This window comes from Spermophilus citellus, assembly GCF_964194105.1.
Source record: "Spermophilus citellus genome assembly, chromosome: 2".
NCBI classification, from domain to species: domain Eukaryota; kingdom Metazoa; phylum Chordata; class Mammalia; order Rodentia; family Sciuridae; genus Spermophilus; species Spermophilus citellus.
The window spans coordinates 247329549-247352761 of record NC_138183.1 but is presented as its reverse complement, the minus strand read 5'-3'; the positions used below and the strand labels follow the sequence as shown (position 1 = coordinate 247352761).

At 51.5% G+C, this 23213-nt stretch overlaps 1 protein-coding gene across 4 annotated transcripts in view; it reads left to right on the top strand.

The window, feature by feature from the left end:
* Positions 1-10353: 10353 nt before the first annotated feature.
* Positions 10354-23213, top strand: part of AHNAK (AHNAK nucleoprotein) — a 97527-nt gene continuing 84667 nt past the window's right edge. Inside the window, exons 1-4 of one of the 4 annotated variants that reach the window (XM_081281289.1) lie at positions 10354-10506; positions 10863-11070; positions 21827-21983; positions 22544-22731. In XM_081281289.1, the coding sequence (XP_081137415.1) occupies positions 10418-10506; positions 10863-11070; positions 21827-21983; positions 22544-22731 (642 nt within the window). In that variant the 5' untranslated portion in view covers positions 10354-10417. Of the gene's footprint in view, positions 10507-10862; positions 11071-21517; positions 21618-21826; positions 21984-22543; positions 22732-23213 lie in introns of those variants that run through there. The other 3 variants (XM_081281291.1, XM_081281292.1, XM_081281290.1) reach the window with 3 other exon arrangements.

Here is a 23213-nt window from a genome sequence, read left to right as displayed (position 1 = left end):
TACAGAGGAACTGTACGTTACAATTGATGTTCTCAGTGTCTGCGAGGATTGGTTCTAGGAACTCCCTCTGATACCAAAATCTTCACATGCTCTCGTCCTTTATATAAAATGGTGTAGTATTTGCATATAATCTATGTACAACCTCTATATACTTTAAATCATCTCTAGATTATTTATAATACCCAATATTATGTAAATGGTGATACTATATTCAGGAAATAATGATGAGAAAAGTCTGGGCATAGTACAGATGCAGTTTTTCCCCCCCATTTTTAAACTTCTTTTTTGCAGATCTTGGATGGAACCTGGACTATAAGTGTGCTGGGCATATGCTGGACATGTGCTCCACCACCATCCCCAGCCCTGAATATTTTTTCGTGTTGAATTGGTTATATGTGTTGTAGAACCCCTGAGAGGACCAACTGTATTTCCTACAGCTGTTTGAGGCAGGTAGGTAGGTGGCAGTATCCAGCAGGAAGACCAGGCATCTGCTATTTGGAACGTTTCTGTTGGCTCCTACCTGGCTTCTGGTGAGCTTTGGTGGTGTGTCTGCTGTTTAACAAAAAAGTAGGGATTCAAGATTTCAGTAACTTGCCTGTGATCATCACACCCATCTGAGGTGGGCAAAGGCAGGCTATGAACCTAGCGTGTGTCACTCTGAACAGTACTGGACGTGTCCTGCTGCTTCCTAGAATATCAAATGGTCATAATTGTCATTAACATTCTGGGGCAACCAATAGTTACTGTTTTTTTCCTTTGAGCTTATTTTATACCCTTTTCAGGGATTCTTGCCCTCCTACTTAACTGTTTTCCAAAAAGCAGTGATTGTCTCTCTCAGAGTAAACCATTTAGGTTAAAAATTGGAAACTAGTTTAATTTATATTTGAGGTATATGCAGAATATTCATGACTGCCTTCCATCTCTGGGTTACAGTTTTACTTATTTTTTTCAGATCTCATGCCCTTAGTCCAGGTACAGAAGTGGGCTCTTGGCTTGGGATGGGAAGGTGACTTTACCAGGCAGAGACCAGGCCTAGGAGCTGGGTAGGAGATAGGGCTATGATTTTTTTTTTTTTTTGAGAGAGGAGAGAGAATTTAAATATTTATTTTTGGGGGCTGGGGATGTGGCTCAAGCGGTAGCACGCTCGCCTGGCATGCGTGCGGCTCGGGTTCCATCCTCAGCACCACATACCAACAACGATGTTGTGTCCGCTGAGAACTAAGAAAAAATAAATAAACATTAAAAAAATTCTCTCTCTCTCTCTCTCTCTGTCCCCCTCTCTCTTAAAAAAATAAATAAGTAAATAAATATTTATTTTTTGGTTTTTGGCAGACACAACATCTTTGTACGTGGTACTGAGGATTGAACCTGGGCTGCACGCTTGCCCAGGCAAGCGCGCTACCGCTTGAGCCATATCCTCAGCCCCTAGGGCTATGGTCTTTTTTTTTTTTTTTTTTTTTTTTTTAAAGAGAGAGAGAATTTTTAATATTTATTTTTTAGTTCTTGGCGGACACAACATCTTTGTTGGTATGTGGTGCTGAGGATGGAACCCGGGCCGCACGCATGCCAGGCGAGCGTGCTACCGCTTGAGCCACATCCCCAGCCCTAGGGCTATGATCTTGACCAGGAGTTTGGGGGGTTCTGTGAACCAGTGAGTGAGCAGAGATCTCTGCTTTGGAATCCACACAGGTGAGGATGAGTTAGTTTTTCTCAGGTGTTGTTCCTCAGCAGCTTTTAAGTTGTAGATGGATGCAATACCTTTATTTTTATGTAGTACTGAGGATTGGACCTAGTACCTCACACGTCCTAGGCAAGGAATCTACCACTGAACTACAACCTCAACCACTTGGCAGCTCATCTTGAGTTGGAGCCAAACTTCAATACCTGTCTTAATTCTGAGCTTTCTGGTCTTAAAGCTAGTATTTGAGTGCTAAATGCTGGCTTGGGGTGTACCCTTAGCTTATTGCTGGGACCTCACCAAACCTGTCAGACTCCCTAAATTCCATTTTGTATCACACCCCCTTCTTTGTGCAGTCTTCACTCTCCCGTGGTATCTCCTTAGTCTTTCTAGTAGCTGAAGATTTGGGCAGGAGGGCTGTTTTGCAAGGAGATTTAGATTTAGGAGGCAAGCCAGACCCTAGGAGGGTGGCTCAGCTGTGGAAAAGAAGTTATGCCTGGTGGGCAATTGCTTAGGCAGGAGCCAGGACAGTTCAGGACAGAGTTTAACATCAGGAGTTTTGATGAATGGGGTGGGGGTAGGAAAGGAGAAGCACATCTGGAGTTGGTTCTGTCCCCACCCTACCCCAGGGAGACCTGAGTCACAGCACAGCCAATTTGGCCTTCCTTAGTCCCGGAGCATCTCACTGGAGCCTGGCCTTTCCCTGCCAGGGACAGCCAATCAGAGCCTGTGCCTGTTACCATTTCCAGGCACTTTTTCTTGCTTACCAGGGAGGTTCATTACCTAGAGCTGAAGGCCTGTGTGCAAACTGGCAAAGGCTGGGGGACCCGAAAGGAAGCAGGTGTTGGGAGTGGGTTAGGAGCTGAAAACAGGGTGTGATCTTGGAATACCAATAGAATGAGGGAAGAAGGAGGCCATTTCATCCACTTACTGGGCAAAATGTCAGGTTGAAAAAAAATGTTGAAAGAAACCAGAGAAGGCCATGGGCTCAGGGTTACAGTTGCCTCAGGTGGAATCTTTATAACACTGGAGTGTGAATGGGAAGCTTAGACTTGATTCAGTTTGTAGATAAACTAGTAGATACTGGTTATAAGCAGCTAGTTCAGCTTTGTTGGAAATTATGCTTCAGTCACTTTTTTAAAAAGTTAAAAAAGTTAAAAAGTTTCTTCCAAGAAAGACCTAGATTGTCTTTTTTATTCCCTCCCATGTCCTGCTTTGAGCCAGAGCTGGACAGCTGCTGCTCTCCCTGGGTCAGACCATCCCACCAGCTGCCCACATGCCCCAAATGTGCCACTTCCTCTTTTGAAAGATGGGGGGAGGGTCGAGAATCTGAAGGGAAAGGAATAAAGTGCTTCGGGCACTCCACCCAGTCATTTCTGAAATTAATACTGCAATTTTCATGGCAACTACCACTTTGTCTTCAGAACACAGAACTTTCCCTCCACACGCATCAGCTGGTCTTTCTGGGTGATTGTAGCTTCCTGGTCTCCCCCGCTCCCTGGTGTACCAGTAGCATTCTGTGACTTCCCCAACTTGTTTTGGCCCTCTGCATGTTTGAATATAGTTCTGGGGTACCCACCCTGTTCTCTTCTTCCCCTAATGCTGCAAAGCTAAAATATTGGCTCTCCTGAAAGGTTTGAAAAACTGTGCCACCTGCTCTTGTCTGTTTGCTCTATTGGGCTGGCATGGCTCCCAGATTAGGCCGTGGTTTTACTCCAGAGGAATTACTGGGATGTCCCAGTGCCTCAGCACCCAAGGGTTGGGTGGAGAAGGGGAGACAGGGGTGGCTAATGGGCTCTATTCGCTAAGAAGGAGAATATCTTGGACAGGTGCTACTGGTTCGGTGGCAACATCCCTCACGACATTAGATATTTGAACATTCTGGGCCCCTTGCCCTGTCCTACTCCCTTTTGTGTGCGAGTGGTGCTGGGGATTGAACCCAGGGCCTTGTGCGTGCGAGGCAACTGAGCTGTATCCCCAGCCCTCCTACTCCCTTTGTTTTCCTGATTGCTCAGAATTCCAAGTGGAGCCTGTTAACTCTTTCTTTTTTACACAATGGTCTTGGGCAGTGTGCAGATCAGGGCCCTGGATGGTCAGTTAGGCTTTGGGGCTATTTCTGATAGTATCTCCCATGGAATGTGCCTCTACTTCCAGCTGCCCCCTCCCCTCCCCTGGGCTGCAGCAGCAGAGGCAGCTGTCATGTGAAGGCCTCTCGCTGGCTCAGCCCTTTTGCAATCATCTGGCTGGCGCTGCCAGGATGGGGGTGAACAGTGAGGATGGGCAGAGCCGAGGAGAACATGACAGGGCAGGGGAGCTGTTTGGAGGGTAAGGAGGGTGGTAGCCTTGGGGGAAGAGGGATGACAGAGGCCAGGTGGGAGGATTGGAAGCAACTGTGCAAGCCAGGGAGGCAGAAAGATGAGCTTAGGGTTCCATCACAGGAAGTGGGGGCTGGACTTGGGCTGGAAACTTTCTAGGTGTAAAGGAGGGTTGGTTATAGCGGGACCCTAGCCAGGCATTCTTCAGGGAGATCCGCATTTCCCTTGACTCACAGGGAAGCCACGGGGCGCTTTCTGGCCAGTTCTCTACCATGTGGGACCTGAGTCATCGAGTTGCCTAGGGTGTTGGCTGCCCTGTGGTGGCAATGCCTCAGACCTGTCCTGCCCCACCCCACCCATTCACTCCTACTGTTAGGACAGGGGTTAGTGAACACACCCCTTTTATCCCACTCTGCAATAGTAACTATCCATTTCTTTGACTCAGACTTACAGAATGTACCGTATGCCAGCACTGCAAGAGAGACAATCTTGAGTAATCCTTTATTTTACCTGTGAATAAATGGGTCCAGGAAAGGGAAGTGACTTATCAAGGGGCACATCCAAGTGTCCCCACAGTCCTTGCAGCTCTTACTGAGTCAGGTTTGCTCCTAAGACCAGGAGGAGGGTGCTTCGCTCAAAAGCTGAGGAATAACTATGGTGGATTCAGCACACTAGTATCAGGGAGGGTAGCAAGCAGTCAAAGGCTTCTGAGAGCCCAGAGCTCCCTGGTAAGAAGCATAGACATGGAGCAGGTACCCATGCAGGGTGAGCTGTGGCAATCCAAGTCCTGGAGTGGGCAGAGGGCACAGGGCAGGGCATAGCAGAGGCGGGACTTTGAGTGACAGGAACCTCAACTATGTGGTGACTCAGGTTCTGGGCAGCCTAGGCCCTTCCTTCCCAGCTCAGCGTGATCTCCTTAAGCTGGACTTGGGGAAATGTAAGTAGAGAACAGAGGGAAGTCCAGGCTGGTATCCCTTTCCCCTGGAAACTTGGGAAAAGGCAGAGGAAGTTGGGAAGGATGGCAGGAAAGCAGATTCCTAGGTAGGGGTGCAGAGGCTAGTGTTCCCCTCTTGCCCCCCCACCCCCAAGTGGCTGCTCTGTTCATTCCTGCTCCCTCCCTAGGCTCCTGTTTACAACTCTGCCCTCCCAGTCCCCTGCTCATTCTGAGCTCTTCTGTCTTCTCTGCCTCCCTCCTTCAGCGACTCATACAATCATATTTTGCCACTTCCTTTCCCTAATCTATCTTTCTTTCTTTTCTCTCTCTCTCTCTCTCTCTCTCTCTCTCTCTCTCTCTCTCTTTCTTTCTTTCTTTTTTTCTTTTCTTCTTTTTTTTTTTTTTTGTATTGGGAATTGAACTCAGAGGCTCTCTAACCCTGAGCTACATCCCCAGTCCTTTTATTTATTTTTTTAAATTTTGAGACAGGGTCTCACTAAATTGTCCAGGCTGTCCTTGAGCTTTCAGTCCTCCTGCCTCAGCCTCCTGCATCTCTGGGATTATAGCCTGCACCAGGGCACCCAGCATTCCCTCATCTTAAGGGCATGTCTGTTATTTTTTCCATGGCCCGTGTGGCTACCTGGCTTCTTGTCTCTGCCCACTTTTTCTCCTTTCTTCTGCGTGGACAATCTTTCTTGGCTTCCCTTCCTCCCAGGCTTTGTACTCTGAAGACAGAGCCCTGTGTCTCTTGTTCTCTAACTGGCTCTAATTTGGGTCTATTTGGACCTGAAGATTTCATTAGCACTGAGTGTCATAGAAGAGTTTCAAGAATTGGCTGTCCAATCCGAGTAATTCAGGAACTCCTTATTTAAAGTTTGAGGTTTAATTCAGGCTGGACTTTGCATTGAGTTTGGGAAGGATGATTTTATTTGGCTTCATATTTGAGGGTTAGGGTGAAGAGTTCGGAATTTGAGAATTGCTAAGGAAATGTTTGAATTCTTGAGTCATCCAATAAGGTTGCTGTTTGGCTGGGGAACATGACAGATTAGGAAGTGTGGAGTGAACGGGAAAAGGGCCTGTTTGGCAGGGAAGCTAATACCAGGGTTGGTGTGGGGTGGAGCTGGGGTCTGGGAGATCCCCAATGGCCCTAAGAAGGGTTGATAGTCATTTCTCTGCTGCAAGGGAACTTTCATGGGAGGGGGGGTCTGTTTTACAGAGACTGAGAACAGACGGCACACTTCACTTCCTTTCTGGATCACACTTTTAAAAGCCGAGATTACCCTTTGAGCTGTCAGCCTTTTTCTTCCCTGTAAATTGCTGATTTCAGAAAAGGGGATTGTGGCAAGAAGGGAGGGGAAGGGGAATCCCCTGGCAAGGGGCCAGTCCACAGAGCTCCCCTTTGTGGTTACTATGGAAACAGGCATAATAGGAACAAAACAGAGGCACGTTGCCTGGCAACGGAGGAGCCCAAGGTTCATCATACACAAACTCACAACACGTATATTTCAGGGAACCCCCAGGGAGGGAGGAAGCGTCACTCTGGAGAAGCTGGGCTATCCAGTGATGACGAGTCCTAGAGCTCACCTAGCTTTGCCAGTGAGTCTGGACGACAGGGGTGTTAGACACCTCTGATAGCTGGTGGAGAGTGCTGGTACTAAAGACTATAACCTTTAATTTGACAGGCGTGTGAAACCTTGGAGAAGACTTTTTTTTTTTTTTTTTAGTGTTGGTCAAAGAGGACTCTTAACAAAGTGTGTGAGTGTGCATACATGTACGTGTGTGGTGTGCGGGGAGGCAGCAGTGTAAAAGACCTGGTTTTAAAGAAAAAAGAGTTTTCAGTTTTCTCAAAGTATAAGTCCTGCAAGAAATTCAGAGGACAAGGTAAGAGTGATCAGAGCCCTTTCCTTGGGGACTGAGTGCCTCCAGGGCAGGGATTCCATCTTGCCAAGTTCTCTTTTACGTCTTACACCATCACCACAGGTCCCTGACCCAGTATGGAACATACAATAATGTTTGTGCAGCTGCAGGAGAGACCGACACATAAGAAAATTGCTTTCTGGGAACTGAGAGTCCCAGGAAACTAATGGTGTGGGATGCAGGATGCTGCTCTGGGAGAAAGAGCAGGGGCTTTGTGATCAGTTATGTCTAGAGTTCATTCATTCGTTCATTCATTCATCTGTTGCCAAAGGCTGGGTAGCTCAGTGGTAGAGCACAAGCTCAGCATGTATGAGGTCCTGGGTTCACTCCTCAGAACCACATAAATAAATAAATAAACAAGCAAATAAATAATATTTTTTGGGAGGTACCAGGGATTGAACTCAGGGACACTCAACCACCAAGCCACATCCCCAGCCCTATTTTGTGTGTGTGTGTGTGTGTGAAATATATATATATATATATATATATATATATATATATATATATATATTTTTTTTTTTTTTTTTTTTTTTTTTTTTTTTTAGAGACAGGGTCTCACTGAGTTGCTTAGTGCTCTGCTAAATTGCTGAGGCTGGTTTTGAACTTGTGATCCTCCTGCCTCCACCTCCTGAGCTGCTGGGATTACAGGCGTGTGCCACCACCGAGAAATAAATAATAAAACCTGTTCCTGAGTGATTGCTATGTACTCACCACTGCTCTAGGCATGGGGCATACACGGGGGAGGGGGGAACCTCTCTCCTTATGAAGCTTAAATGCTAGTGGGAGCTTTGACTCCTGTTTCAGTCAGTTGTGTGACTTCACAGAAATCACTAACCCTCTCTGAGACCATTGCCTCCCTCACTGGGTGCTTCCTTCCCAGGTGTGTGAGGATTGAATGAGCTGATATATGAAAATACATGCTATGATGCAGAAAGAAAAAAAAATCACCATTACAGTAGCTTTTTGGGATTTGGAGTGGAGGGGTGCTGCATTAGGCAGAAGAAAAAGGTTTGGCAGAAATTTCTAAAAGTTTGTCTCCACTTACATTATCAAAATCGTTTGAAAACATTCCCCTCCCCTGGGCTGAGTAGGCTGATGTAGGAAATCCCAGTTCTGGTTCCAGATCATGGTTTTTTGGAGGCAGTGTGGAGGTTACCCACTCTCTACTTTCTTAGGACTGGGGCAGGAGCCAGTTCCTAGAACCACCCTCACCAGGTCATCTTGTTACCCTTACTCCTGAATGAAGTACCTGGCCAGTGACCCTGTTCTATGCCTGCTCCAAAAGCCCACCTCACCATCCTGCCTTCTTCCCTGTTGACCAAGAAGGTGGCCAGAACAAACAAAGGAGCAGATAAGTTGGCTCTGAGCCCGGGAAGCTTGCCTCTGCTCTTTTGTTCCTGGGGGGCCTGATGAAGCTGAACTGAGGTGAATGACGTCCAGGCCCTCCCACTTCCCATGTCCCATGTCCTGTTCTTTCTTTCCTATCCAACCTCCTTTCTCCAAACCCCTATAGCCCTCTTTGTGACATTTGTCACACCATAGCCATCTTTCTGAAAACTTGGAGTGTAAATCAATTCCCATTTTAATATGTACTAGGAGACCTTGCTCTTTCAAGGAACCAAATGATGATTCATTTCAAAGTTAAAAATCCTTTGGTAAATTATTAACAGTGCTTACTTTGTGGGAGAGGGACTTTTGTAGAGAAGGAAGGAAGGCATTTACTTTTTATTGTTATACATTTCTATATTATTTAAATTTTAGGGACTGGGTGTAGCGCAGGGGTAGAGTATGTGTTTAGTATGTGGAAGGCCCTGGGTTCATTTCCAACACCAAATTAAATAAGTAAACAAATACCCACCCCCCCAAAAAAAAAAAAAAAAAAAAAAAACAACAACAACAACAACAAAAAAAAAAACAAAGCAAACTTCACCATTAGGAAAGTATTGATTTTATTTTTTAAAATGTCAACAAGGGGCTGGGGTTATGGCTCACTGGCAGAGTGCTTGCCTAGCATGTGTGAGACACTGGGTTCCATCCTCAGCACCACATATAAATAAATAAAAGTATTGTGTCTATCTACAACTAAAAATAAAATAAAATAAAAATGTCAACAAGGATTAACTGATTTGTAGGATTATAGGCCAGTTTATCTTTTGGGGGAGTACTGAGATTTGAACCCAGGGACATTTTACCACCAAGCTACATCCTCAGCCCAACTCTTTATTTTTGATTTTGAGACAGGGTCTCACCAAGTTGCTGAGGCTGGCCTTGAACTTGTGATCCTTCTGCCTCAGTCTCCCAAACTGCGGGGATTTCAGATGTGTGCCACTGCTTCTGGCAGGCCACTTTATCTCATTCTTGATCTATGTTTATGAAACTGAATAAATATTATATACAATGAAATAAAATGCAAAAAGATGTCAGTAAACAGCTGTTAGTTTTTATTTTTAAAAAAGTTTGTAAACTTAAAAGTTTAGACTTTTTTTTTTTTCCTTTAAGTGAGATTGGTGCTAGGAAAGGAGTGCAGGACAAAATGGGAGAGAAGGTGATTTTTCAGGAAAGTCTGTGTCTATGACAGTGTGCTTGTGATGTGTATAGTGAGGTTGAGTCATTAAGTAAATACCTCTTTGTGTGTGGGTGTGTATGAGTGTGTATGTGTGTGTGTGTGTGTGTGAGTGGGGGGGCTGGTGCCCAAGTCTCTGCATCTTTGCATGTCTATACCTGTCTGAAGTCTACATACATACGTGTTTCCACCTCTGTGTGTCCATTATTTGCTTGTCTGCATTTCTGTGGCTCCTTTTGCTGTCTCTTCCCTCCCCCACCGCTACCCTGTGAGGGTAACTGGACCTGCCTACAGCCCCCAGGGCTGGCAGCAGACTTTGCTGCTGGTATTTTTAGCCTGTAAACATGTTTGCCATTTCAGAGGACAGGGCCAGGCTGGTCTCAGCCCCAGCCCACTCAAGATCCTGCAGCCAGTAGGGTGCTCATGCCCTGGCCAGGTATTCTCAGTTTCTGAGCCTAGGGTCTCCGTCTCCTTTCCCCAGCATTTGGGAAGAAAGGGAAATTGGAGTGGGCAGTGAATGGCCACTTGGTTGGGGGGAGATAAGAGGACTCATAAGGGAGAAGAGAAAGGGAATGTGGAGGATGGGGTGTGTAGCCAGAGGCTCCTATACCCCATCATTAAGCGTTTAATAAAAATCTCCATGTAGTTAGAAGTGGCTGTGGGAAATGGCTGTAAATTGGGATACTCGAATCCTGCAAGTGCAGAGATGAGGGAGGGGTTGGGAAAATCCAGGAGGACAGGGAAGGCGGAGGAAGAGCTGAAGCCCAGGCTCCTCAGCTTCGTGGGGCGGGCGGGGGTGGGGGGGGGACAGTTTGCAGAGGAAGGTGGGAAGCCCCGTCACTTCTCTAAGGGCTGCAGGCCCAACTCCGGTGTTGCTGCCCCAGCTGAAGCAGCACTGTAGAGCCTGGGGCATTGGCGACCCTGATTCTTGGAGGGTGGGACTAGCGACTCTAAGTTGGTTCCATGGAGGGAGAGGATGAGCGGGCATCATGAAGGTCTGAAGGCAAGAAATGGGCGCGGCTGCAGGGGAGTTTGGGAACCAAGCGAAGTGTCTGGGACGAGGGATGAAATCTTGCCTACTCCGAGATAAAACTCAAAGGTCCGTGTTTCAGGCTGGAGGTCGCGAATGAATCATCCAAGTCCCCAATAACTCTGAGTCCCTTGGCCCTTCTTGCAAAATAGGTTGACTCCCAATTCCAGCTATGAGCCCATCGTGCTTCAAGGAGATTTTGGTCGATGAAGCTACACACTCCACTTACTAGGGGAGGGGAGTAGATCCTGGCTACAGGGCAGGGCGCAAGAGACAGGGGAGGGGAGTAGGCGACACCTCCTTGTTCCTGCGTCCCCTTCGTGCCCCTCCACCACACCAACCTACTCCCGGTCCCTCCAGTGTCCGCCCGGCTTGCTGGTCTCAGCCCTGTTGGGGCCCCGCCCGGCCCCGCCCTCTCCCCACAGCTCCGGCCGACCCGCCCGCCCGAGCCGGAGTTACAAGAGCCGCCTCCGCGCGCGGGGGCCCGGCCACTCGGAGCAGCTCTGCCGCGGGGACTGCACCGCCCGCCCTGCCGGACCCGCCCCGACCGGGGCTCGCAGCAGTCAGCAGCCACAGCACCGCGACCTCGGGCCCCGTGCTGGCTATGGCTGTGCCCCGGGGCTGAGCGCGCAGGTAGGGGCGCTTGGCGCACCGTGGCGTGATCGGGGGCCACTACACCCGTAACCTGTGGGGGAGGCGGGTTGCGGGGCTCCATCCAGGCGTATTGAGAGTGGTGTCACAGTGAGAATTCACAGTTTGGAGCAAGCTTGTCCTCCCGCAGCCGCCGGGGAGGGGGGGGCGACGCGTCATGCTGTGGGAGCGGAGCTCTTTTGGGGCACAAGTTGGGCCAAGTTGGAAAATCGCTCCTTAGTGTGCTTCGCTCCACTCCTAGTTCTCTCAGGGATGGATTGTTGTCCCTGCCGCATGGCAGGGCGCCCCGTTTCTGGCCTGGTACCACCCCCTCTCCTTGGGGCGGTGGCTCAGCGCGCCACTCCGTTTGTATTCCCTGTTTACAGGAGTTTCCGAGATCGCAGCCGCAGTCCCCCGGCCCCTCCCGGCGCCCCTGAGCCTCCGCTCGGTGCGCCCCCTTCGCTGTCCTTCCTTGCTGCCCGCACCTCCGTCCCTGCCTTGCGTCCCGAGTCCTCCCGGCCCCACCCTGTTCTGTACCACGAGCCTCTTTTTCTCGCTCCTGGCGGCCCTCCGCGCCACCCCCAGCAGCCCCGCCCTGCTCTTGCCCCTCTGTGTTCCCCGCTCCAGAAAACTCCCTTCTTCTTCCAGGGCCGCCGAGCCTGGAAGTTTGCAGCGCTCCTCCCGACGGGATGGGTGGGAGTGGGGGTGGGGGTGGGGAACATAATTAGGGAGATTCCTGCGTTGGGGTGGGCGGGAGGGGGGCCGTGCAGCCACACAGCCCCCAGAACCGCCCCTTCCCTTCCAGAGGCGGCGCTTTCTCCCCCACCCAACTCCCAAACCCGTCCGGGCGGGAGGGCCCCCGCCCCAGCGCTTGGCTTCGCGCCAGCAGCCTGAGGAATGTGGTGGTTGGAGCCGGTGACTAATTCAAACCAGAACTTGGGGAGGAGTGGTGAGGGGCAAAGGGGAGGGGGAAAGGGGCTGTGTGTGGGAGGTGGGGGCAGGAGCAGGGCTTGGCGTAGGAGGAGGATTTAGCAGCCCTCGCTGCACCCCTCCACTCAGGCAGCGCGCGCCAGGAGAGAGGGCCGTGGGGCGAGGTCCCGCTGTGGGGCTGGAAAGGCAGCGTGCTTTAGGGTGTGTGCAGAGAACTGTGTTATGTAAGGCTTTCCCATGCAGGGAGGGGGTGTGCAGTGTGTGAGGGCCTGGCCCGCCCCTGGCAGGGCTGGGCGCCCCCTACAGTGCCAGGTCTGGGGTGTGGGGGCACAGATCCTTGGCGACTCTGGCCGGGAGGGACTTGTGAGTTGGGAGCAATGAAGGTTGTTCCCCTTGCGTGGGAGGGGAGCTGAGGGGGCCGATGAAAGACGTGGGGGGATCTCTCAGTTCTGAGCCTCAACAACCAGGTGGGGATGGCTCTGGTACTAATAAACAGTGTGACCACGGAGGGATTGTGCGAGTTTCGTGTGTTCTATTGCGCGCTTCTCAGGGTGTGGCCCTGGGCGGAGGTGAGAGTAGTGGCGAGGTGCTCCGGGGTGCTTGCACTTGCTGCTGAATGCCCTGCTCTGTGGAGGGATTTGGGGAAAGGCAGTGTGAAGCCTCTCCTGGCTTTGAGGTCCTTAAAGAATGACATGGGATTTCCCCAGGAATAGGGGCCCAGATATCTACCTCTGTCCCCAGCATATCGCTGGGCTCCCAATAAATGGTTTTGAAATAGTTCTCCCCATTCGAATTTAACCTCTCACTGCAGGGTCTAGCTTCACCTTCTCTCCTTCCTAGCAGCACCTAGCACATGATAAGTGTTGGCTGATTTTGTGGGATCCAGTGATCTAATGGGTGCTGTCCTGATAGGTAAATTTGAGGGAGAATGAGGAAGAAGGGAGAGATTGATTTGGGAAGCATTTGAAGGTTTCCATGTCTGTACTGGGTGTAATTGAGGGGACTAGATCTCTCTTTGGTCCATGCCCCAGGAGAGAAGTCCCTGAGCAGGGTGTGGCACTCTTCTCTTTCCCAGGCTTCCTTCTCTGCCTGGAGGGTCTTTGGACTGGGCCCTCACCTAGTGGGCAGAGTGTGCAGACTGGGGAGTACAAGGGAGCCCCAGGTTTAGGAAGCACCTTGTTCTGAGCTGTGAGCTGTGCAGTAAGAGAGTGTGGGAAAGGAACTGGGACCACCAAAGCTGAGTTAGCAAAGCCTGCAGGCCCTGTGGGGCGGATGGGAGATGAGTGCTGGAGGATGTGAGTCCTCTAAAGTCCTTGTCCTAAGAGAGTATGCACAGGGACAGTGTGAGAGAACAGGACACAGGGGCAGAGTTTAGTAATGCTGATATGGCAGTCAGGGGTCTGGGCCTGGGCAGCTCCTTGAAGAGATGACCCCACAGAGCTGGGGACACAGAGCTGCCAGCCAGAGGGTGAAGCTACAGGGCCAGGGCCAGGGTCAGGGTGGGGGATGAGAGAGAGTAAGCCATAGGAGACTGGTGAAAGAGGAAAGCCAGCCATCAGTCAAGGGCAGGGAATGAACTGGGGGTCCCATGTCACCTCAGTCCCAGGGAGGCCCCTGGTAGAGTCCTCTGGGCACCACCACACTGGATTCTTTTGCTCAAAGTGGAACTGGCTGGTGAACCCTGGCAGAGCACACCACCCTGAGCCTGAGGAGCTGGTTTGAGGGGTTGGGGCAAAGCTGTGGGGGTGGAGGGGTGTGTGGGCTACTAGGGTGTGGCTACCACCTCCTTTAGAACTTGAGAACTGCCTGGGGACAGAGAGGCAGACCAGGAGAGCTAGTTTGACTCCTGATGGGAACTTTGCCTGGTGGCCCCCAGGTTTCTCTCCCTGGAGTTGGGCTGACCATGTGCTGTTGCACACTTAGGTTTGAGAAAGGGAGGTGGCTGCTGGAGAGGGTTTAGAATGTTCCATTAGGTCTGTAATCCTTGCTACTCCAGAGGCTGAGGCAGGAGGATTGCAAGTTTGAGGCCATCCTTGAAAACTTTGCTTGGTGGTAGAGTGCCCCAATACGGGGTGGGGGGGGGGGAAGAAAAGAAAAGAAAAAGCAAGAGAAAGAGTGCCTTTAGCTTAGGTGGTGGCAATGAGAGTCTAGGGCCTTTTGCTCTCTCTGCCTGCTGAGGGCTTCAGCCACACTGCCAGGGACTTACATTTCACTGGGCTCTACCAGTGGACAGTCTAGCCAGGCTCCTGAGCCTTTCTGAGTTCAAGCAGAGAGATTTCCTTCATGCCAGAATGTGTCTGAGGGGGTCGGGGGGCACATAGTGGAACCACAAGGCACCACAGGAATCTGTGTATGCATTTTTTCTTTTTCTTTTTTGCAGTACTGAATTGAACCCAAGGGCACTTTACCCTTTGAACTACTTCCCCAGTCCATTTTTTGTTTTGAGTCAGGGTCTTGCTAAATTGCCCATTCCAGCCTCAAATTTCTGTTCTTCCTGCTTCAGTCTCCCGAGTCACTGGGATTATAGGTCCTGTATATTCATTTAAAAATATATTTATTTTTTGGGCTGGGATTGTGGCGCAGCGGTAGAGTGCTCGCTTGGCACAGGCAGGACCCGGGTTCGATTCTCAGCACCACATAAAAATAAAGGCATTGTGTTGTGTCCATCTACAAAAAAAAAAAAAAAAAAAAAAGATTCTCTCTCTCTAAATATATATATATATATTTTAATTGTGGTTGGACACAATACCTTTATTTTATTTATTTATTTTTATGTGGTGCTGAGGATCGAACTCAGGGCCTTGCATGTGCTAGGCGAGCGCTGTACTGCTCAGCCACAACTCCAGCCCCTGTGTATGCACATTTTGATGAACTCAGCCTCAGTTCCTACCCAACAAGGCTTGGGGCTGGGCCGTTGTAGCTGGTGGTCTTGGGTCCACCACTCTTAGCAGTGCAGGAATTGTAGCTCTACTGTGCCCTTGGGTCCCTGTGACTACCTGTGTCACAACCTCTGAATTTCTTTCTTTCTTTCTCCCTTGCTTTCATACTGGGGATGGAACCCAGGGTGTCTCTGAGCTATAGCCCCAAGCCATTTTAATGTATTTTGAGACAGGATATGGCTAAATTGCCAAGGCTGACCTTAAACCTGCGATCCTCCTGCCTCAGCCCCCGAAGTTACTGGATTACAGGCATGTGCCACTCTGCCAAGCAGCAGCTTTGAATTTGAGTGAGGTTTGCATCATTGCCTTCGAGTGGGTGTCCCATTGGTTGTACATAGGGGTCCTTACATTGTGGTGGGCCTGGTGGGGTTTGGAGGGCCTGAGTCATGGCAGTCCGCCCTGGTGGTGGAGGTTTCCTGCTGGCTGCAGAGGCTGTAGGTAAAGACTGGAGCTAGCCTCCCTGTCCCAGAGGTCCAGGCCCTGGAGTCTGTGTGCAGATATCTAGAAGAGGGCTAGGGAAGCCCTGGGAGTGCAACCCCACAGAACGAGGCTGAGAGAGGCTGAGCAAGGCACTGCACACGTCCTGTCAGGGAGGGGCATCCTGCCAAGTCCCCTGGGGCCTGAGCGGAGGTTCTAGGGGAAGGGGAAGTGCCTGGAGCAGATCCTGGCTACAGCTACGAGTCCTGACTGGGCTGGGGGGCGGCTCTCTGGCCCTGCCCGGCCCTGCGCCCCTGCACTAGTGTGGTCTGACCACTGGGGGGCGAGCGCAGAGCACTGTCTCCAGAGCTGGCCAGGAGGGGATGGAGGGCAGCCTCCAAGCTGTGCTGACCCCTCAGGGTCAAGGCAAGAGCTTTCTTCTTTACTCCCTCTCCCTGCCCTGAAGGGCACCACACCTCATCAGTTGGTGTCCTAATCCCAGTGGTCCTGGGTAAAGGGCCATTCTTCCATGTCTCTGTGGTCAGGTGTGGGAGTTCCCATTGTACCATATAATGTTTGTCCCCAAGTCTCCGTCACAAGGAGGGTAGGGGTGTCCCTCTTGGCCAAGGGAGGAAGCGGGAATCTCCCTCTCTGCTGGAAGTGGGAACTTGGACTTTACAGCTTGGAGCTTGCTGGGGGCGTGGGAGACAGATGTGTGTGGCCAGGGTAGAGAGAGGTAAAGAGAGATTTCAGAAAGCCGCCAGTTGGCTGTGCTCCAGGTAGAGAGCTGCCCTGGCTGTCAACAATCAGAAAATGTGGTTCAAGCGGTAACGCGCTTGCCTGGCATGCGTGCGGCCCGGGTTCGATCCTCAGCACCACATACCAACAAAGATGTTGTGTCCGCCAAGAACTAAAAAAATAAATAAATATTTAAAAAATTCTCTCTCTCTCTCCTCTCTCACTCTCTCTTTAAAAAAAAAAAAAAAACAATCAGAAAAGCCACACTGGTGAGGTTCAGGGAAGGGGGTGTGGGGAGGGGATGGCTAGAGCGATGAGACTGGAAGACTTTCTCCAGGTAGGAGCTGTGGGCTGGGCCAGCTCAGCCTCCCACCCCCAAGGTTAAGTAGCAGGGTGGCAAGATTGGCAGGTGCGCACACAGCGAAGTGCAGACTCAGGGACACAGCACCAGGCGAGCAGGTAAAGGATCTCATGACAGGTGTCTGCTGTGAGCTGGGCCTGTGGTTCTGCTCTGGGCAGTGAAGGGTGGGGAGCAGGGCTGATGAGGGTCTTTGAGTACCTGCTGAGTGTGTGAGTCCTTGTATGTCTTTCTCTGAACATCTTTCCAGGGTCCGTGTCACCTGTATCTTGCAATATGTTGGTCTGATTCTCCCTGATAATTCCACCCTCCCTCATAAATTGAAAGTGCCCGCTTGGGGCATACTGCCCAGAATCAGCTAGGTAGATTTGTGAAGGTTCCCAGTGCCACTTAGATCACTGCCCACTTCTACTTCAAGTAGAAAAAGGGTATGCTTTTTTTCCTCCCCAAATAGAAGTCTGGCAGCTGCATCCTTGAGGGTCCATTTTGAGGCTTAGATCCTGGCAGATGCCACCCCTGTATTTCTCCTTGTTCCTCTGGGATGAGGGTCTGCCTGCCAGGGACATTTCCTTCTCCCAGGGAGTGGCAATGCTTGCACTACCCTGTGAGTGCTTGCCTTTAGAGTGAGCCTGGTGCTGGTTCAGCCCCAGAAGGAAATGGTTCTCTTTCCCCCACCCGTTGGGGCCCAGGATAAACCTAGAGGTGAGTTGGGTTCTGGGAAGCTCAGGGTTACTGACTCCTGGAGACGCAACTTCTATGAGTCCCAGAATCCAAAGGCCCCTCGAATGCAAGGCGCTGGGACCCCAGCAGGGCCAGCTTGAGGCTGGTGTGTGGGGAGGGGCCTCTGGAGGCTCCTCTGTCTTCCTGTGGGTCTGTCCCTCCAGCATTCGTTCTTTACCCCTCCAGCTCCGGTCCCACTTCTGATATCTCCCGCGTGCATCTTTCTCTGTGGTTTCTCGTGCGTCTCATCCTGTGTATTTACTTGTGCCTTCATCTCTTCTTGAGTGAAAACTGTTGGCGTTGGAGTCAGAGAACCCTGGGCCTGCAGGGCAGCTCAGTCATCCGACCTCTGATGCCTGTTTTCACATCTCTAAAATAAGGATCTTCATTCTCACCGCATAGAGTTGTTTGGGGATGGACTGAGACCCCAGGCATGGGATGTCGCCAGCACAGTACCTTGCAGGCAACAGTGCAGAATTCTCTGCAGAATTCTCTCTCAATGTGTGGCGGCAGTCGGGATGAGGTTAGGAGGGTTCTTTCAGTCTTCCCATGTGGAGCTTTCTCTTCCTCCTTGCTCTGAGGAGTGTTTATGAGGGCACCCTCCCCCGCCGCCCCCCCCCGGGTGTGTCTCTCTTCTTTGAATATCCACCCCACCTCCTAGTTATGAGTGTTTGGGGCTTTCCCTGTGGTGGAGGTCTCTAATTCTGGGCTTGAGTCATTGCACGATCAGGACAGGGACTGCTTCTCTCTGGCCCTGGGTCTACGGTGGGTTGGTTGGCACCGGTGTGAGCTGCTGTGCTGGGTGGAAGTTTCCCTGCGGCGGCTGGTGTCTTCCCTGCCATGTGGGAGGGGGTACCTCTCTCTTCCTTGAAGTGTTGCCTTTTTGTCCAGCCTGTGTAGGTGGATGCGTGTCATGTGTCCTTCGGGTGTGCATCTTTTCTTCAGGTTGGTGCATTCAGGCATTGAGGCCCATGGGCTTCTCTGGGAGTGTATCAGTTCCTGTCATCTTGACGCTGAAGCTGATGCGAGGCTGTCTTCAGCTGCTGCAGCAATTAGCCTTGGCCCCCTCCCTGGCTGGCTTCATGTGATCTCTGTCGGGGAAGAGGCCTGGTCCCCACTCCTCTGAGCACTGGAGAAACAATGCTCCTCCAGAAGCCAGCCCTAGCAGAGGCCCTCTGCTTTGGGCAAGGATTCGGCTTCCTGGGCATCTCCTGGGTCGGCTCAGTGTTCCCCCAGTCCATGGTGGTGGGCACGGCAGAGCCCTGCCTCTCTGTATATATTCTTTGAGGTTTTGAATCATAGAATGGCCCGTTCTTCCGTCAGGGCTTCTGGCCTGAAACACGCTCCATCCCTGCAGTCTTGGATGTGTGTCTTCTCAGCTTTGCAGTCAGAGCGCCCTCAGGATCTTAGTTCTTTTCTGACCTAAGAGGTTTTCACTCCAGCCCTGCTCTTCCTATCACAAAGAACACCGTGAGCCAGGGTCAGGTGGGCTATGAGCTAGCAGGCCAGGGTTCCAGGACCCCAGCACTGCTCCATTCTCGCCTCTCTAGACCTTGTTCCCCCATCTGGTGTGGCTGTCATTGCTGTCCCATAGAACCCCACAGTGGGGGAAATCTAGATCCATGCCAGGATGGGAGCCAGTAGCCTGAAACGTGGTCAGTGAAACTCCTGAAATGTGGCTAGCGCCATGAATGAACTACAGTTTTAATGTAACTTGGTTTAAGTTTAAATAGTCGCACGTGGATACACCACCATGTTGGGTAGCCTGCCTCTGAGGCCTCTAATAGCATAGAGGCTTGTGATGCCTGACGGAGGAGTGTGGAATTCCTCAGAGCTCCAGACAACTGCCTTGGGGAGAAAGCAGGACAGAGCCCTCTGCTCCCGGGAAGCCTGACTAAACCTCAATAGCGTGGGAGGAGGAGTCGGAAGGACCATCTGCGCCTGGTATATAAGCTCCAGGGACAGGGGAGAGACCAAGGGCTGGGACCCACATGCAGGTCCTTGCCATCATGGTCACAGCTTCTGTTTGCATCCCATGCGGATCCTCAGAACTGAACGGCCCAGATCAGCTGAGAGGGGAGTCCTTGCTGGCTGGGTCAGGAAGGCATGACTGGAGCCGCAGCAGTGGGGTGGTGGGCAGCCTCACCTGGCGAGGAAGCTCTCAAGTGCCTGGCCAGGACCCACCTGCAGCCTCAGGTGCAACAGCTTCAGTCTTCCCAGGCTGCTTACCCTTCTCAGAGTGGCTTCTCCCTCTCCTGGAGGCAGCCTGGTTGAAGCTCTTGAGCTCCAGCTTTGTGCTTCCAGGACTCCTGTCTAGGGTCCCCATCCTGAGGAGCTAACAGGAGCCCCAGCCCCTGTGGCACCTGGGGGTCTAGAGGAGGAGGCGTGTGCAGATCGGGTTTTAGGCGTGACCCTTTGCCTGTCTGGAGCTGTTGCTGCCGGCCGCTGCAGTGACTCACTGGGGAAGGAGGGAGGGTGGGGCTGACATGTGGGCGAGGGTGAGCTGGCTGCTTTCTCCCCGCCGCCTGCTGCTGGCTCAGCACCAGGTCGCTGGGCTGAGACAGGGGCCCCACTCAAGGAGGAAGATGGGTGCTGGGGAGACCCGAGGGGGCTTCGGAACAGAGAGGCCTGGGCTGGAAACTTTCTCCGTCGCTGCCTCTGCCTGGCTCTTTATCTGCAGGGCTGGCTTCTTAGCACTGGACTTAACCCAGAGGTGCCCTTTAAGTTCCAGTTTTGCTGTTTCACATTGGAAAGGGTCATGGCCACTTCCTGCAGTGGCCTCTCTGCCTGCCGGGAAGGGATGAGCTGTTTTCCCAGCTCACACCTGTGCCAGCAGGCTCTCCGAGGCTTTGCTCGCCCCTAGTCAGCACCTGTGTCCATGACAAGCACTGCATTTATGAGTTTGTCAACTGGGAGAACAGGTGTGGAGGCCTAGGCTGGAGGGGGTGAGGGGCTGTGTTTACCTTTTCAGCCACGTGGAGATCCACCTAGACTGGAACTGCTAAGTGCCTGTGAATTTCCAAGAGTCCCAGTCCTGTAGCACCTTGAAGACCCATTTATAGTCATTTCTGAGAAGGTTCTCAAGCCTCTGGAACATTCTGAAGCTAAATTGGTTACACCCAGAGCACCTCAGTTATAATTTATATCTGGGACAGGATCTAAGTGTTTTAAATTTCCATATCTGGCACATGGAGTGCATTCAGTAAATGTTTAGAGGATGCATGAGTGGCGTTAGGTAACAATCTCATGCAGTATGCAATTAAGTGCTGGGCTGGGCTGTGTTTGTTCCTGACTAGAGTCTTTTGCAGCCTCTAGTACAATGGTGGACATTCAGGAGGTGATCAGTAGTTATGTATTTATTGATTGGTTGACTAATCCTTGATGCAAACAGCTTCAGGGTGGAGCTCTGGGTGAGGCTCCCCTACACAATTTCAGGGGTATGCTTTTGATGGCTGATGCCACCATTTTGTGAGGGTGGCTGTAGTTCCTGGCTGTACCCAGAGTTCTGCCTAAAGTCTTATCAGGGTGCCACTGCAGCTGACAGCTCATCCTGTCGTGCGGCGTGACTTTACTTAAGGACCTGGCTCATGGTTCAGTGTGGGCAGCCAGATGGGTCTCCTCTCACCGTGGGTCTGAGGCAGGCTCTGCTCTACCCCAGCCTCTTGGTTTGGGCCCCTGCCTGCTGGGACTAGGGCTCCTTTTGTTCAGGTAGCGGTAAGACTCCTAGAGTTCCCATCTGGCAAGGATTCCTCTTGGTCCTGAGGACCAGGTTAGAGATGATAAACTAGCATATTGTCACTGGGACAGGGAGGGTATTGCCATCCCCACCTTAGAGGCCCCTTCTGAGGAGTCTCATATCAGACAAGATGTGGTTTAGGGGAGCGTTCCAGATGCAGGTTGTAGACTGTTATCATTGTTCTCTTGGAGTAAAGCCTGGATAAACTGGTCTCTCAAAACTTCTGTCTCCATCTGTAAAGTGGAGACAGTAACGTCTCCCTCCGGAAGCTGCTGTGGAGACTGATGAGCATGTGGTGTTGTGGGACACCTGTGTTGCCAGTGCTCGCTTCTCTTTCCTTCACACCTCTCGGAAATCCTTTTTCATTTCCATTTTTGCAGATGAGGAAAGGGGGGTTCAGAGAAGTCAAGTGCCTTGGCCAAGGTCCCACAGCTAGGACGAGGCAGAGCCAGGATTTGGAACTGGGTCTGGCCTCCTCTCAACCTACTTTCCGTGATACCAGGCTTGAGAATCATGGACCTGCTGACTGTAGTGGGGGCTTGGCCTGGGGAATAGTGTTGGTCAGGGTTTCAAGTGAGCCGAGTGTGAGCATCTTTATGAATTTGTCCCTAGGCTGTGTGACCAAGATTCCCGACAGAGAGATTGAGGGGAAGAAAGGAAGGAGGGGCGGGCTCCTGGCAAGGCATTCGCTCCTGAACTGAATCCTGCAAAGGTCAGTAGGAGGGAGAGTGTGAGGCTTTGTGGGTGGAGGTGACAGAATGGGGGATGTTGGAAACCTCTTGTGGCATTGGGAGGTTGGGCCCTGAGTGGAAGGGACCAGGGGCTGGTCACCTCCTTTCACTCCCTGGAATCCCAAATCCATGGCTTTCTCATGTCCTCATGTCCCCACTGACCGGAGCTCCCTTTCTCATCTCTTCCCAGATGGAGAAGGAGGAAGAGACTACTCGGGAGCTGCTGCTGCCCAACTGGCAGGGCAGCGGCTCCCATGGGCTGACCATTGCCCAGAGGGATGACGGTGTCTTTGTGCAGGAGGTGATGCAGAACTCCCCTGCGGCCCGCACTGGGGTGGTCAAGGAGGGTGAGTGTGCATTGGGTGCCAGGAATTGGGGGTGGGTGAGGGTGTGGAAGGACAGGAGAGAGGGCAGGGAGCAGGCACAAATGGGCAAGTGGCTACAGAGGATCCAGTCCCAGCATCTCAGGATGGTGGGTACCAGAGTCTGGCCCTTTCTTGCCTGTGGACTCCTGGGAGGCTGTTGTGGGGGTCATGGAGACACAGCTTTGGAAATAGTCTTTCTTTTCCTTTCCTTTTTTTTTTTTTTTTTTTTTGAGGTACAGGACACTCTATCACTGAACCACATTCTTAACTGTTTTTATTTTATTTGGAGTCAAGGTCTTGCTAAATTGCTGGGGTCTTGAACTTGCCATGCTCCTGCCTCAGCCTCCCAAGTTGCTGGGATTACAGGTGTGTGCATCTGTACCCAGCAATAGCCTGAGCCTCGGTTTCCTCATCTGTACATTGAGTCTTACCAAACCCTCCTGGTGCTCATGAGGGTTAAAGCAATTCAGTTTACATACCCAGTGCATGGCTGTTTCCCTGAGATCCTGGGTCTTACCTGTTTGCTGCTCTTTCCTGCTCAGGGGACCAGATTGTGGGTGCCACCATCTACTTTGACAACCTGCAGTCAGGCGAGGTAACCCAGTTGCTGAACACCATGGGGCATCACACTGTCGGCCTGAAGCTGCACCGCAAGGGGGATCGTTCCCCTGAGCCTGGTCAGACCTGGACCCATGAAGTCTTCAGCTCCCGCAGCTCAGAGGTGGTTCTGGTGAGTACCATGTGGCCCATTTGTGCCCTGAGCTCCCCTAGACCACACTGGCTTGTTGGCCCCACATTATGAACCTTATGTCTGCTTCTTGGACTTTCTTCTAACTCCTCCTCTTTTCACCTTTCTGGGCTCTCTTGGGCCCTTGGATAGCCTGTTCCTTCCTACTCCTGTGTGGCATGTGGCTGATGCTGCCCGTCAGTCTTCCATCAGTCTCTTGAGAGTGCCCACTGTGCCATGGCATGGGAACCAGCTCATGAGGTCTGGGCCTAGACACCAGGAGGAAGGTTGGCCACTCTGCAAGCTCTTTGAATTACTTCCCCCTCTGTTTCACAGATACCATTTTTCTCTGTGCCTGTAGGAATGCTTCTCTGCTTCTTCTGATGGCTTGTTCATTAAGCAAATGACAGCTCCTCAAAGTGAAAGTGGTAGCCAAAGCAGATCCAGGCTCTTGGGCTCAACAAGTGCATTCCAATGCAGGGCCT